The 12,396-nt window shown below is 38.6% G+C and overlaps 1 protein-coding gene across 2 annotated transcripts; it reads right to left on the bottom strand.

Annotated features, from left to right (window-relative positions):
• Positions 1-6,298: 6,298 nt before the first annotated feature.
• On the bottom strand, positions 6,299-10,990 carry LOC142241438 (uncharacterized). Of its 2 annotated transcripts, XM_075313207.1 has the most exons (3): positions 8,336-10,990; positions 8,149-8,268; positions 6,299-8,045 (listed from the first exon to the last, which is right to left on the bottom strand). In XM_075313207.1, exon 1 carries the CDS (start codon positions 10,684-10,686, stop codon positions 9,886-9,888), a length of 801 nt encoding a protein of 266 aa, XP_075169322.1. In that variant the 5' UTR covers positions 10,687-10,990; the 3' UTR covers positions 6,299-8,045; positions 8,149-8,268; positions 8,336-9,885. The 2 variants fall into 2 exon arrangements, with proteins under 2 accessions (XP_075169322.1, XP_075169321.1); XM_075313206.1 differs by having other exon boundaries at positions 6,299-8,268.
• Between the last annotated feature and the right edge of the window lie 1,406 nt (positions 10,991-12,396).

Genomic DNA, 12,396 nt, shown 5'->3' with positions numbered 1-12,396 from the left:
ATACCCAATTTTTAGGGGTCGGTATCTCGTAAACTACGCTCTTGCGACAAAATTTTTACTTAATATTTTCTGCTTAAATTGTACTATTTTTACCAAATACGCAAAAAACGGAATTTTATTCATTTCATGAAAAATTGCTGTCAGCATTAAGGAAAATACCGATTTTCAGATGTCGATATCTCGAAAACTAGGCTTTTCCGCCAATTTTTTTTACTTTACATATTCGATTTGAAATCAATAGTTTTGTTAGAGTGCTTAAAGGTAAGTACTATGTTCGCTTTTCGCGTTGAAATTTTCGCGGTTACTTTATTAAAACAGTTCAATATAAAGCAGATAAATTAACTCAATTGATGTGCAATTTCTTGTTCCTCTAGATTTCGGCAAGACTTTACAGGAATGTGTCTGTTTTCATTTATAATTTTGATTATTTCAGGAAAAGTAATCGCGAAAATAAAGTGATTTTCAACTCGAAAACCAAACATAGTACACACCTTAAAACTGAAAAATATCAACCCTTCCATCAACGCACGGATTAACGCATGATATATAACTCAACCTTTACTCCTACTGTTGATTTTCTCTTTGTTCCACAGGAATAAACACCCTTGTTTGGCGGCCTTTCAAAATAATAACCACGGCTGAATAGGTTTGAAAATTTAAGACGACTGGCTTTATTTAATTTCGTGATGTGGTATAATATGATGTATTGTTATGGGATTGTATGGTATGGTATGTTTATTCAATGTTTTGCGGTGGAACAAATAAAGAGTTTTTATATGCCTGAAGGGCCTATTTATATGAAAAACAATTAATTCATTACAACAAAAACAAACAAAATGACGAATTGGCAACAGCTTGGGAAATTTCTTTTCGACCAGGCTTTTCATTTGACATTCGCTTCAAATAGAGTTGCCACCTCAGCTAGGGTTGCCTTCAATAACATCCCCATCCCCGTGAACGGACCCAGAGGGGGAGGATTCACCGCTCTCCACATCAAGGATGGCCAATTTGGAGACTGGTCTACGATAAACAACCACATCAGTGCGAACTTGGGAGCCACCGTGGTGCAATGGTTAGCATGCCCGCCTTGCATACACAAGGTCGTGGGTTCGATTCCTGCTTCGACCGAACACCAAAAAGTTTTTCAGCGGTGCATTGTCCCACCTCAGTAATGCTGGTGGCATTTCTGAGGGTTTCAACGCTTCTCTAAGTGGTTTCACTGCAACGTGGAACGTCATTCGGACTCGGCTATAAAAAGGAGGTCCCTTGTCATTGAGCTTAACATGGAATCAGGCAACCTAACCTAACCTAATCAGTGCGAACTTCAGCTGACCGCGCAACACCGTCTTTGCCTGGATGCAACTCTATAACACGTTCTCTTTTGCATTGGCTTCTTGGCAGATCCGGGTCACAGATGGCACCAGGCAGCCCACACTCAAGGGTTGTGATGACAAACACCATTTCGTCCTTCTGGTCATCTCTGGAAGATATTCTTGAAGCCATTTTTCAAGTTCTGCACCACACGCCACTGCTTCCGAAGACACATCAACCTGGGCTCATATGGTGCTGGAGTTTGTGTTGAATTGGTACATCCCAACAAAAAATGATTTGGAGTCAAAGGGTCTGGGTTTTCTGGGGTCACAAGGAGATGAGCAACGGTCTTGAGTTGACCATGTTTTCCGCCTCAATTAAAAATGATTGTAGAGTGTCAAGTTTTGGTGACTGTTACTTTAACATCTCGTACAATGCCTTCTTCGCCGACTGCACCAGCCGCTCCCAAACACCACCTTCGCTTGGGTTCAAGGGGGTGTTAAATATCCATTTGATACCCATTGCCGGCAAACCTGAAGATAAATTATTGGTATTAAAAAATGTATTTAATCCTCGTAGTTCCTTTGCGTTTACAACTCACTTCTTATGGATACTGGGACACCCCTTCGATTAACAAAATTCCGAATACACATGAGGCACTGGACATGTCAGTAGCAATCTCCAAGTGGACGGCACGGGTTGTAAGGCAAGTAAAAAGCGCCACCCACCTTTTTTATCGTTGTCGACGGATGGTTACGTTCACTGGGCCAAAATAGTCAAGTCCAGTGTATGTGAAGGCTCTCACGTATGGCGTCACTCTTTCCACAGGCAATGGTGATATTTGGGGTTGTCGTGGCTTACATTTTCTAACTTTGCAGGCTGGACACTTACATAGATTTTTTGGATTCAATGACACCAACAGGCCAGATACTATTCAACCGTCGAACTGAACGGACGTGTTTTCTAATAGCGGAGTATTTCATTGTAATAAGTACTTATTACGAATTTCAAGTGTGGTGGAAATAATAAACCAGGGCCCAGTGGACGGGTAACGGCTGAAGTTATAAATTTGGGCAGCGACCAAGAGTCAGGCCCAATTAGTCAACCTGTAGACGGGTCGACTGGCGGTGACACTTTGGCAAGTCGAACCTTTTCTAAGGTGACGACATCAAAAGGAGGCAATCCCTCTCGACAGAGATTCAAGGAACGAAGAAATGCTTTGTTTATCCTAAAGAAATTAGGATCGGTCGACCCAAGCACGTTGTCGGCTAAGCAAAGCGATTCCTTAAAATGGGCTCAAGGAATTCTTGAAGCTGGAAAAAGGGAACGATCACCGGATGAGCTACCATCCTATAAACGGGATCAAAGATCGTTTGCCTCAGTTGCAAAAGACAGCCTTGTGATGGCTATTATTAATAAAGGAGCATTGGACGGTATGATTCCAAGGCAAAAATGGGGGGAAATTGAGAACGCGATGTCTGATTTCTACTCAGAGGTGCGAAAAAAGTTTCCCGGACCAAGTCCTCGACGGCAAGATGCTGGATGGTATCAAGGACGATATAAGTTAATAGCTTTTGCGGACCAGAGGTCTATGGATTGCTTTAAAACTGCATTGATGCTAATTGGTGAAGTTTGGGAAGAAGCCGCTTTGGAGTTAGTCGATAAAAAAGACATACCGGCTAAACCTAGAGCACATGCATGGATACCGGCAAATCCTCCTGATCCTGAGTCAATACTAGAGAGACTAAAAGAATGTAACCCAGATCTTCCAACCGTCGATTGGAAGGTTGGTCGTTTGGATGAGGTGGATGGACCAAGACGACATGCGGTTTTTATATTAAACATAGAGTCGCTGCCACATCTAGCCCAGACCCAAGGACGTGTATGAAGGTATACAAAAGCGATCAGCAAAAGGATTCCGAAACGGACAAACCTCCGGTAGAGTCAGCAGTGAAAAAATCTCCTAGCGAAGCCGAAGGAGACATAAAACCTTCAGACTATGGCGAAAATCATATGCGGGAAGTTTCTACAGGCTCAAACCTCACCAAAGCTGAACCGCGGATTGTTGCGAGAGTCACCGAGATCTGTGAAGAGGAAGCCCTTGATGATTCAATTGAAGCGGCTGATGTGACGGTGGTTGAAAATTTGGATGGTTCTACGGTTCCTCCAGATAAATCTTCACCATTGTAAGGCCGCTTGTGCTGCCTTAAAAGTTCTCCTGATGAAAGGAGACATAGATATAGTTCTTATTCAAGAACCATACATATATAAGAACAAGATCTGTGAATTAAGCACTCCGGGTTTCAAACTTTTGCATAATACCGGTAACGATATAAATCGAGCATGCATAATTGCTAAAAACGAGCTAAACTTGTTTCTGCTTCCTTCATTGACCGATGCAGATACTGTCGTAGCCAGTCTAGAGATACCCAAATGCAAATATTGGGTATCTTCGGTCTACATGGGACTTGATAGGGAGATGCCACCCTGTGCCGTTAAGACCTGAGTTGAGGAGTCACTAAAAACAAAGACAAAACTCATTATGGGATGCGATGCAAATGCACATCATAGTATTTGGGGAAGTAGTGATACTAATGCAAGGGGAGAGTCGCTACACAGAAAAAAACATCACCAAAATATTTCCAATTAAAATGTTAATTGAGGTTGAAAATTTTTCCAATTAATTAATACAATTAACTTTTTAATCAAGATAGAAACATTAAGTTAATTAAGTTAATGATTGAAAATTTTAAAATTTGCACTTAAAAAATTAATTGATAAAATTAACTTTTTAATCAAATTCGGAAGATTAAGTCAGTAAAAAAATGATGAACATTTTTTTAATTTTTAATTAAAAATGTATTTCAAACAATCAACTGATAATCGAAATAAAAACTCTAAGCCAATTCAGAAAGTAATTGAAAATAGTTACCTTTTTTAATAACAAAATTAAATGAGTTTTGCTATCAACATTAACTAAATTTTGAATTGAATCAATTAAAAAATTAATTGAAATTTGCTAATAAAATCAACTAATTTTTTAATCAAGAATTTTTTCTATGCACAATTAAAACTGTGGTTGATACTATCATTTTCGTGATTGAAGACATTTCAATTAAAAAATTAATTGGATCAATTAATTTCGTGATTGAATCACAAACAAATTTTTTTGTGTGTAATAGAGTTTATTTTGCGTACTAACCTGGTAGTTTGCAATAAGGGAGATGCACCAACCTTCGTCAAGAGATTTTGGACGTCACGTTGACCTCTCCGGAACTGAATGATAAGATCTCTGAGTGGCAAGTTTTGAGTGAACATAGCTTCTCAGATCATCGCTACATCAGTTTCAGATTGGCTGTTCATACTTCAAAGACCATATTTCCGCCAAATATTAGGAAAGCTGATTGGAATAGGTATAGGGAATCAATTTGATGATACCGGAAATGCCGGAGACAAATATGAGCACTGTGCAAGATATCGAACACGCAGTGGAGCGGATTACTAAGGCCTTCAACATGTCACTGAAAGCTGCTTTCCCTAGAGGAAAGCCAAGGGGAAAAAATCGGCCGCCATGGTGGACTACAGAGTTAAGTAATATGAGGAAATCCTGTAGGAAGCTCTTTAACAAAGCAAAGTCCACAAGAGCTCCGGAGGAGAAGGCCTCAACAAAACTCTTGGGATGATTACTGTAGCAGTATTGAGAATACATCAGAGGCTTCCAGACTACGGAAGGTACTAGCATCCACTAACACCGCTCCAGGTTTCATTAAAACATCGGAGGGAAATTGGACAACGTCCAGTGAGGAGACGTTGGAGGAGAAGGTCTCAACAAAACTCTTGGGATGATTACTGTAGCAGTATTGAGAATACATCAGAGACTTCCAGACTACGGAAGGTACTAATAACGCTCCAGGTTTCATTAAAACATCGGAGGGAAATTTGACAACGTCCAGTGAGGAGACGTTGGAGGTACTTTTGGACACACACTTCCCTGGAAATCAGACGGTTGAACCATGTTCTGGCGGTGTAACAGAGGCTCAGCGGTCATTTCCTATCGAGGAAATTGTGTCGGAATCTAGAATAAAATGGGCTTTAAATAGCTTTGGACCATTCAAATCCCCCGGACCTAATGGAATTACTCCGGCGGAATTACAAGCAGTGGCTGAAAGAATTATCCCCTGGTTGACGGTGATATATAAACAATGTGTAAGCTTAGCATATATTACAGAAAAGTGGAGGGAAACAAAAGTCGTCCTCATATCTAAAGCAGGAAAAGCCTCTCACTCGAGTGCGAAGGATTTCCGATCAATCAGCTTATCCTCATTCCTACTTAAGACCCTGGAGAGGATGATAGACATGTATCTTAGAACTAGCGTGGATTCAAGTTTGCTCTCGAAACGACAGCATGCATATTCGAAGGGCAGGTCTACTGAGACCGCATTGCATGAGCTAGTCAGCTTTATTGAAAGCTCACTATCTGTCAAAGAATATACAATCGTGGCGTTTCTAGACATCGAAGGGGCGTTCAATAACGTCCATCCGAGCTCGATATTAAATGGACTGACAACTCTGAATGTTGATCCAAGTATACTTAGGCTGTTAGACGAACTTCTAATAAAGAGACGTATTTCAGCCACACTAGGGCAAGCAAACATACAAAGGTATGTGAACAGAGGCACTCCCCAAGGAGGAGTTCTATCACCTCTTCTTTGGAATGTTGCTATAAACAACCTTCTGGTTTTCTCAGAAAAAGAAAGGATAAAAGTGGTGGCACACGCAGATGATGTGGCGGTAGCAGTCAGGGGAAAATTCCCATCCACAATCAGAGATATTATACAGAGAGCTCTCCGGATGACTGAGAAATGGGTGAAAGATAATGGTCTTGCGGTAAATCCTGCAAAGACAGAATTAGTCATGTACTGCAAAGATCGCAAAACTCCCACGGTTAGGCCTATTTCCTTAGGGGGTATTGAAATTCCCTTTGGTGAGTGTGCAAAATACCTTGGCGTTATTTTGGACAGGAAGCTGAACTTTAAGCTTAATATTGAAGAAAGGGCGAGAAAGGCAACTGTAGCTTTGTACTCGTGCAAAAAGGCAATAGGGAAAAAGTGGGGATTATGACCAAAAATTGTGCATTGGCTATACACGGCAGTAGTTAGACCTATAATGCTATATGGTGTTGCAGCCTCGTGGCCGGCACTTCAGAAACCGACTTGTTTAGATAAAGTTCAGCGCATGGCGAGCTTATGTATCTCAGGCGCATTTAGTAAGACAGGAACAGACTCCCTTAATGTCATGCTACATCTATTGCCTTTAGACATTTTGGCCAAACAGTCAGCTGCAACAACGGCTGTGCGGTTGCGCGAGCTATCGCTGTGGTCGGAAAAAATGTACGGTCATAGTTCGGTCCTCAAAGTAATGCCAGATGTGCCTAACGTAGTGGATTACAACCTGGCAAAACCACTTTTCGACAAAAAGTTTGAAACTAATTCCCAACAGTGAGGCGTGGTGTTCACAGACCCCGGGGAATAAACGATATATAGATTTCTATACTGATGGCTCCAAATTGAATGGACAATTGGGTTTGGAGTGTATTCTAAAGATCTGGAAATTCGAATAGCGAAAAGATTACCTAATCAATGTAGTGTTTTTCAGGCTGAAATATTGGCAATAAGAGAGGTGGTGAATTGGCTGAGAAGTAATGTTCCAACAAATATTGGCATTAATATATACTCAGACAGTCAACCTGCAATAAAATCCTTGGACTCTGTGTTCCTTAACTCGAAAACGGCCATAGACTGCCGCAAATCTCTCAACGAGATGGCTGAGCAGTACAATATTCACCTAATATGGGTGCCTGGCCATAGGAACATACCGGGGAACTGCGAAACAGATGTGTTAGGAAGGCTAGGAACTACCTTACATATTCCAGGGGATCTAGAATCTGTTGGTATGCCTCTGGCCACCTGCAAGCTCTTACTGCGTGATGGGAATTGGCCATCATGGCCAATATTCGATGGGAAAATTGCAAGGGTTGTAACGACACCAAGCAAATATGGCCCCATTTAAACTTAATCCGCACCTAGATATGCTAGTGTTCCCAAGGCGTCAGATAGCACTCCTGATATCTGCTATAACGGGTCGCTGCCTGATAGGCGAATTTGCAAAAACTATAGGTGCGTAGTATAATGACTATTATATAAGCTGTCATGATCTGGAGGAAAAGGAATCAATTAAACACCTCTTGTGTGAGTGTCCTGCTTTTTGTTTAAGGCGTAAGCGAATTTTAGGAGCATATAGCTTTAGATTACTGGCTGACCTGGAAAACGTTAACTTTAGCAGTTTGTTAATGTTTTTGGAGCAATCTGGTTGGTTCCATAAAAGTAAATAATAGAGAAGGTTCAGTGGTTAAGACTATAAGTGCCCATATGTAATAGGTACTTTTAGTTAAATGTGGTATCACAATGGACTGAATAGTCTAAGTGAGCCTGAAATTTAATCGGGCTACCACTTTAACCTAACCTAACGGGCTACTTGGAGTCACCTTTTGCTTCTCACGCAAGTCAATCAAATCATCACTATACACTTGTTGTTGAACATGACGACACAGAGACAATGATGCAAACTCTTCTTCTTCCAGCGACAGATCTCCTTTTACTTTTTCTTCTCCTTTAATTGCGTGCTTGACATTTTTCACATATCGGAAAACCCACGCCATAGCCCTTTTCAGTCCTCTGAAATTAGAAAAACGATCAAATTTTGTAACACAACCACATACCTTTACAGCAAATAAAGCCCTGTGCTTAGATCTTAGCTCATCTGCTGAATTCAAATTACCAGGACACCACTTCCATTGCTCAATTGAACTGCTCTCCAAAATTTTAGCCACACGATTTGCCACATACTGTTTTTATTTTCGGTGGTCAGAACGTATCCATTGTATCACAGTAAATGAATCTGACCAAAAGAAAACAGTATTAACTTCACACACATGATTTTGTAATATAATATTTTTCATTCGTACACCTATTCCAGCAGCTTGCAATTAAGTTTTGGAGTTTTGTGGTATCGTATCGGAGCATAACTTTTTTGATGGAACATCTCTTGTATATCACCACACACAGCAATCGGGGATTTTCTTCTTTAAAAAGAATTGAGATTAGAGCGTTGTTTAGAAATTAAAACTTTATTTTGTGATATATTTTGAACTTCAGCAGCAGCATCAAATACAAGACGAATTCCATTTTTATTTGAATTTTTCACACCAAAATGGGGTAAATAAAACGTTAATCCATTTTCAACGACTTTTTCTTCTAATGAAAGTTTTCGACAATATGTAACTTTCAATCTTTTCACAATATTCTTTTTTATTCTCACTGTCTCTTGCCATTTTTCTTTCTAGGGACTATAATCGGTTCAATGCCATGTTGTATATTTCAGGAATTGGGGGAATATTTTCTTTCCAGAGCAATGAACATTCATATCGACCACCAATTTGTTTTACTGTTGATTCAAGTATGTTTATGGCTCTTTCATCCTCTTTTGACATGAACGGTTTATAACAAAAATGTTTGTAACAAGGGTCTCAATACCAAAATATCCCCGCATAATTTCATTCAAATTGTTCAAAATATTATGTTCGTACTCACATTTCCGAGAGTGTAAAGCCCTCTTAACACATGATGATTTTTCACCTGGAATCGGTCCATATATTACAGCGCCCAATCTGGTGATTGAAACAATTGGTCCAAAATCAGACAATAACTGCGGTGTTTTAATCGGCACAGTCAAAAAAGAATGGGTTAAGCTTAAAATTATATATTATAAATATATAGCTTATATTTTTTTATGACATTTTCGACTATATTTACTATTATTTAATAGCCTCAAATTATTTAATGAACTGCCAATTGATTTAACAAAAGAAAATAACATGCGCTCATTTTGTATGTAAAAGAAAATGTTGAACATAAACCCAGAACGGTTTTGCGCACAGTGATGTAAATTCACTCGGGAAATATTTTTCAATTTTCCGCTTTCTGAAATACTTTTCTAATGAAATTATTTCGAATTTGAATAATACGCACTAATACCTATCCAATGGTGGTAGTTTCGTTTTGGAACCCCGAACGGTTTTCGCACAGTGGCCTCGTTGATGTAAATTCAGTCGGAAAATATTTTTCAATTTTCCGCTTTCTGAAATACTTTTCTAATGAAATTATTCGAATTTCGTTTTGGAACCCCGAACGGTTTTCGCACAATGGTCCCTTTTTTGTTAAACAAAAGTTTAATTTCGCCGATTTCTAAGTTATTTTTGTGATGAAATTTGTTCGAATTAAGGATACTTACGACCGTCTTTAACAAATTCTATCAAATTCCATTTAAAAATTCTTAGCGTCTCCAAAAAAATGATGAAAAATGTAAATTTAAATTCGAATTTAAAATTGCTTTGAAGGTGCTGGTTTGTGTCTCGGCTAAGCCCTCTGCCGCAATTTTAAATTCGAATTTATCTTCACACACATCTGGACGTTGAAGCTGAAGGTTAGGTTAGGTTAGGTTAAAGTGGCAGCCCGATTAAGATTCAGGCTCACTTAGACTATTCGGAGCACAATTTTTTCTCATAACAAAACTCATTTTAATTCCACTTTGACTTACTACTCTCCAATATGCCACAACTACCATAGCTTCCTCACTCGCGTCTACAAACACATGCAGCTCAATATTGCTATCACTGAATCCCACGGCGTAATACCTTGGAACACTGAATTCCTTGACTTTTGCAAGTTGCTGCAGCCAGTACTTCCACTGGTTATAAATATTTTCTGGCAATACCTCATCCCAACTTACCCCACATTTCCAGACCTTCTGCATTATCACCTTTGACGTCACCATAAAATCGCCCAGAAATCCGTATGGGTTATACACCGACATATTTAGGCTAAGCATTTCTCTTTTCGTCGGCACTTTTTCACAATTTAATATTTTATTATCTTTGCTTAGCACTAAACGAAAACAAAACAAATCTGATTTTGGTACCCAATGAATACCGAGTACCCGTTCAATACTGTCACCGCCAAGAAAGCTGCCTTGAACGCCACTCCCAGTATTGCCGAATAGTGTTGCCACACGTTCACTATTTGATATAATGTTACGGAGATTAAATCCCCCAAATTTATGGATTCTTACCACTTCTTTCACCATCGAGACCGCCTCATCATCATTTTCAAAACAATCCACATAATCATCAACATAATGGCGCTCTTTTATTCCAGTGACTACTCTTGGTGACACATCTTTGAATTTTTCGGCATTTTTATTCTTCACAAATTGGGCAATGGTTTGTGAACAAGTAGCTCCAAAAATCAATCTCTCCATTACATATGTATCAACAGTTTGATTGGGATTTCCATTTCTCCACAAAAATCGTTGGCACTTTTGGTCCTTTTTGTTACAGCGATTTAATGGAACATTTCTTGTATATCACCACACACAGCAATCGGGGATTCTCTGAATTTAAAAAGAATTGAGATTAGAGTGTTGTTTAGAAATTAAAACTTTATTTTGTGATATATTTTGAACTTCAGCAGCAGCATCAAATACAAGACGAATTCCATTTTTATTTGGATTTTTCAAACCAAAATGGGGTAAATAAAACGTTAATCCATTTTCAACGACTTTTTCTTCTAATGAAAGTTTTCGACAATATGCAACTTTCAATCTTTTCACAATATTCTTTTTTATTCTCACTGTCTCTTGCCATTTTTCTTTCTAGGGACTATAATCGGTTCAATGCCATGTTGTATATTTCAGGAATTGGGGGAATATTTTCTTTCCAGAGCAATGAACATTCATATCGACCACCAATTTGTTTTACTGTTGATTCAAGTATGTTTATGGCTCTTTCATCCTCTTTTGACATGAACGGTTTATAACAAAAATGTTTGTAACAAGGGTCTCAATACCAAAATATCCCCGCATAATTTCATTCAAATTGTTCAAAATATTATGTTCGTACTCACATTTCCGAGAGTGTACAGCCCTCTTAACACATGATGATTTTTCACCTGGAATCGGTCCATATATTACAGCGCCCAATCTGGTGATCGAAACAATTGGTCCAAAATCAGACAATAACTGCGTTTTAATCGGCACAGTCAAAAAAGAATGGGTTAAGCTTAAAATTATATATTATAAATATATAGCTTATATTTTCTTATGACATTTTCGACCATATTTACTATTATTTAATAGCCTTAAATTATTTAATGAACTGCCAATTGATTTAACAAAAGAAAATAACATGCGCTCATTTTGTATGTAAAAGAAAATGTTGAACATAAACCCAGAACGGTTTTGCGCACAGTGATGTAAATTCACTCGGGAAATATTTTTCAATTTTCCGCTTTCTGAAATACTTTTCTAATGAAATTATTTCGAATTTGAATAATACGCACTAATACCTATCCAATGGTGGTAGTTTCGTTTTGGAACCCCGAACGGTTTTCGCACAGTGGCCTCGTTGATGTAAATTCAGTCGGAAAATATTTTTCAATTTTCCGCTTTCTGAAATACTTTTCTAATGAAATTATTCGAATTTCGTTTTGGAACCCCGAACGGTTTTCGCACAATGGTCCCTTTTTTGTTAAACAAAAGTTTAATTTCGCCGATTTCTAAGTTATTTTTGTGATGAAATTTGTTCGAATTAAGGATACTTACGACCGTCTTTAACAAATTCTATCAAATTCCATTTAAAAATTCTTAGCGTCTCCAAAAAAATGATAAAAAATGTAAATTTAAATTCGAATTTAAAATTGCTTTGAAGGCGCTGGTTTGTGTCTGCCGCAATTTTAAATTCGAATTTATCTTCACACGCATCTGGACGTTGAAGCTGAAGGTTAGGTTAGGTTAAAGTGGCAGCCCGATTAAGATTCAGGCTCACTTAGACTATTCAGTCCATTGTGATACCACATTAACTAAAAGTACCTATTACATATGGGCACTTCTAGTTTTAACCGTTGAACCTTCTCGATTATTTTCTTCTGTTGAACCAACCAGATTGTTCCAAAAACATTAGCAGACTGCTTA

The sequence above is a fragment of the Haematobia irritans genome, chromosome 5, assembly GCF_050003625.1.
Source record: "Haematobia irritans isolate KBUSLIRL chromosome 5, ASM5000362v1, whole genome shotgun sequence".
Classification (NCBI taxonomy): Eukaryota; Metazoa; Arthropoda; class Insecta; order Diptera; family Muscidae; genus Haematobia; species Haematobia irritans.
This window is presented reverse-complemented; position numbering and strand designations above follow the sequence as displayed.

What these genes read in the sequence shown, in the direction of transcription:
- LOC142241438 (XM_075313206.1), bottom strand. Translation starts at nt 10,686, where the DNA reads ATGGAGAGATTGATTTTTGGAGCTACTTGTTCACAAACCATTGCCCAA.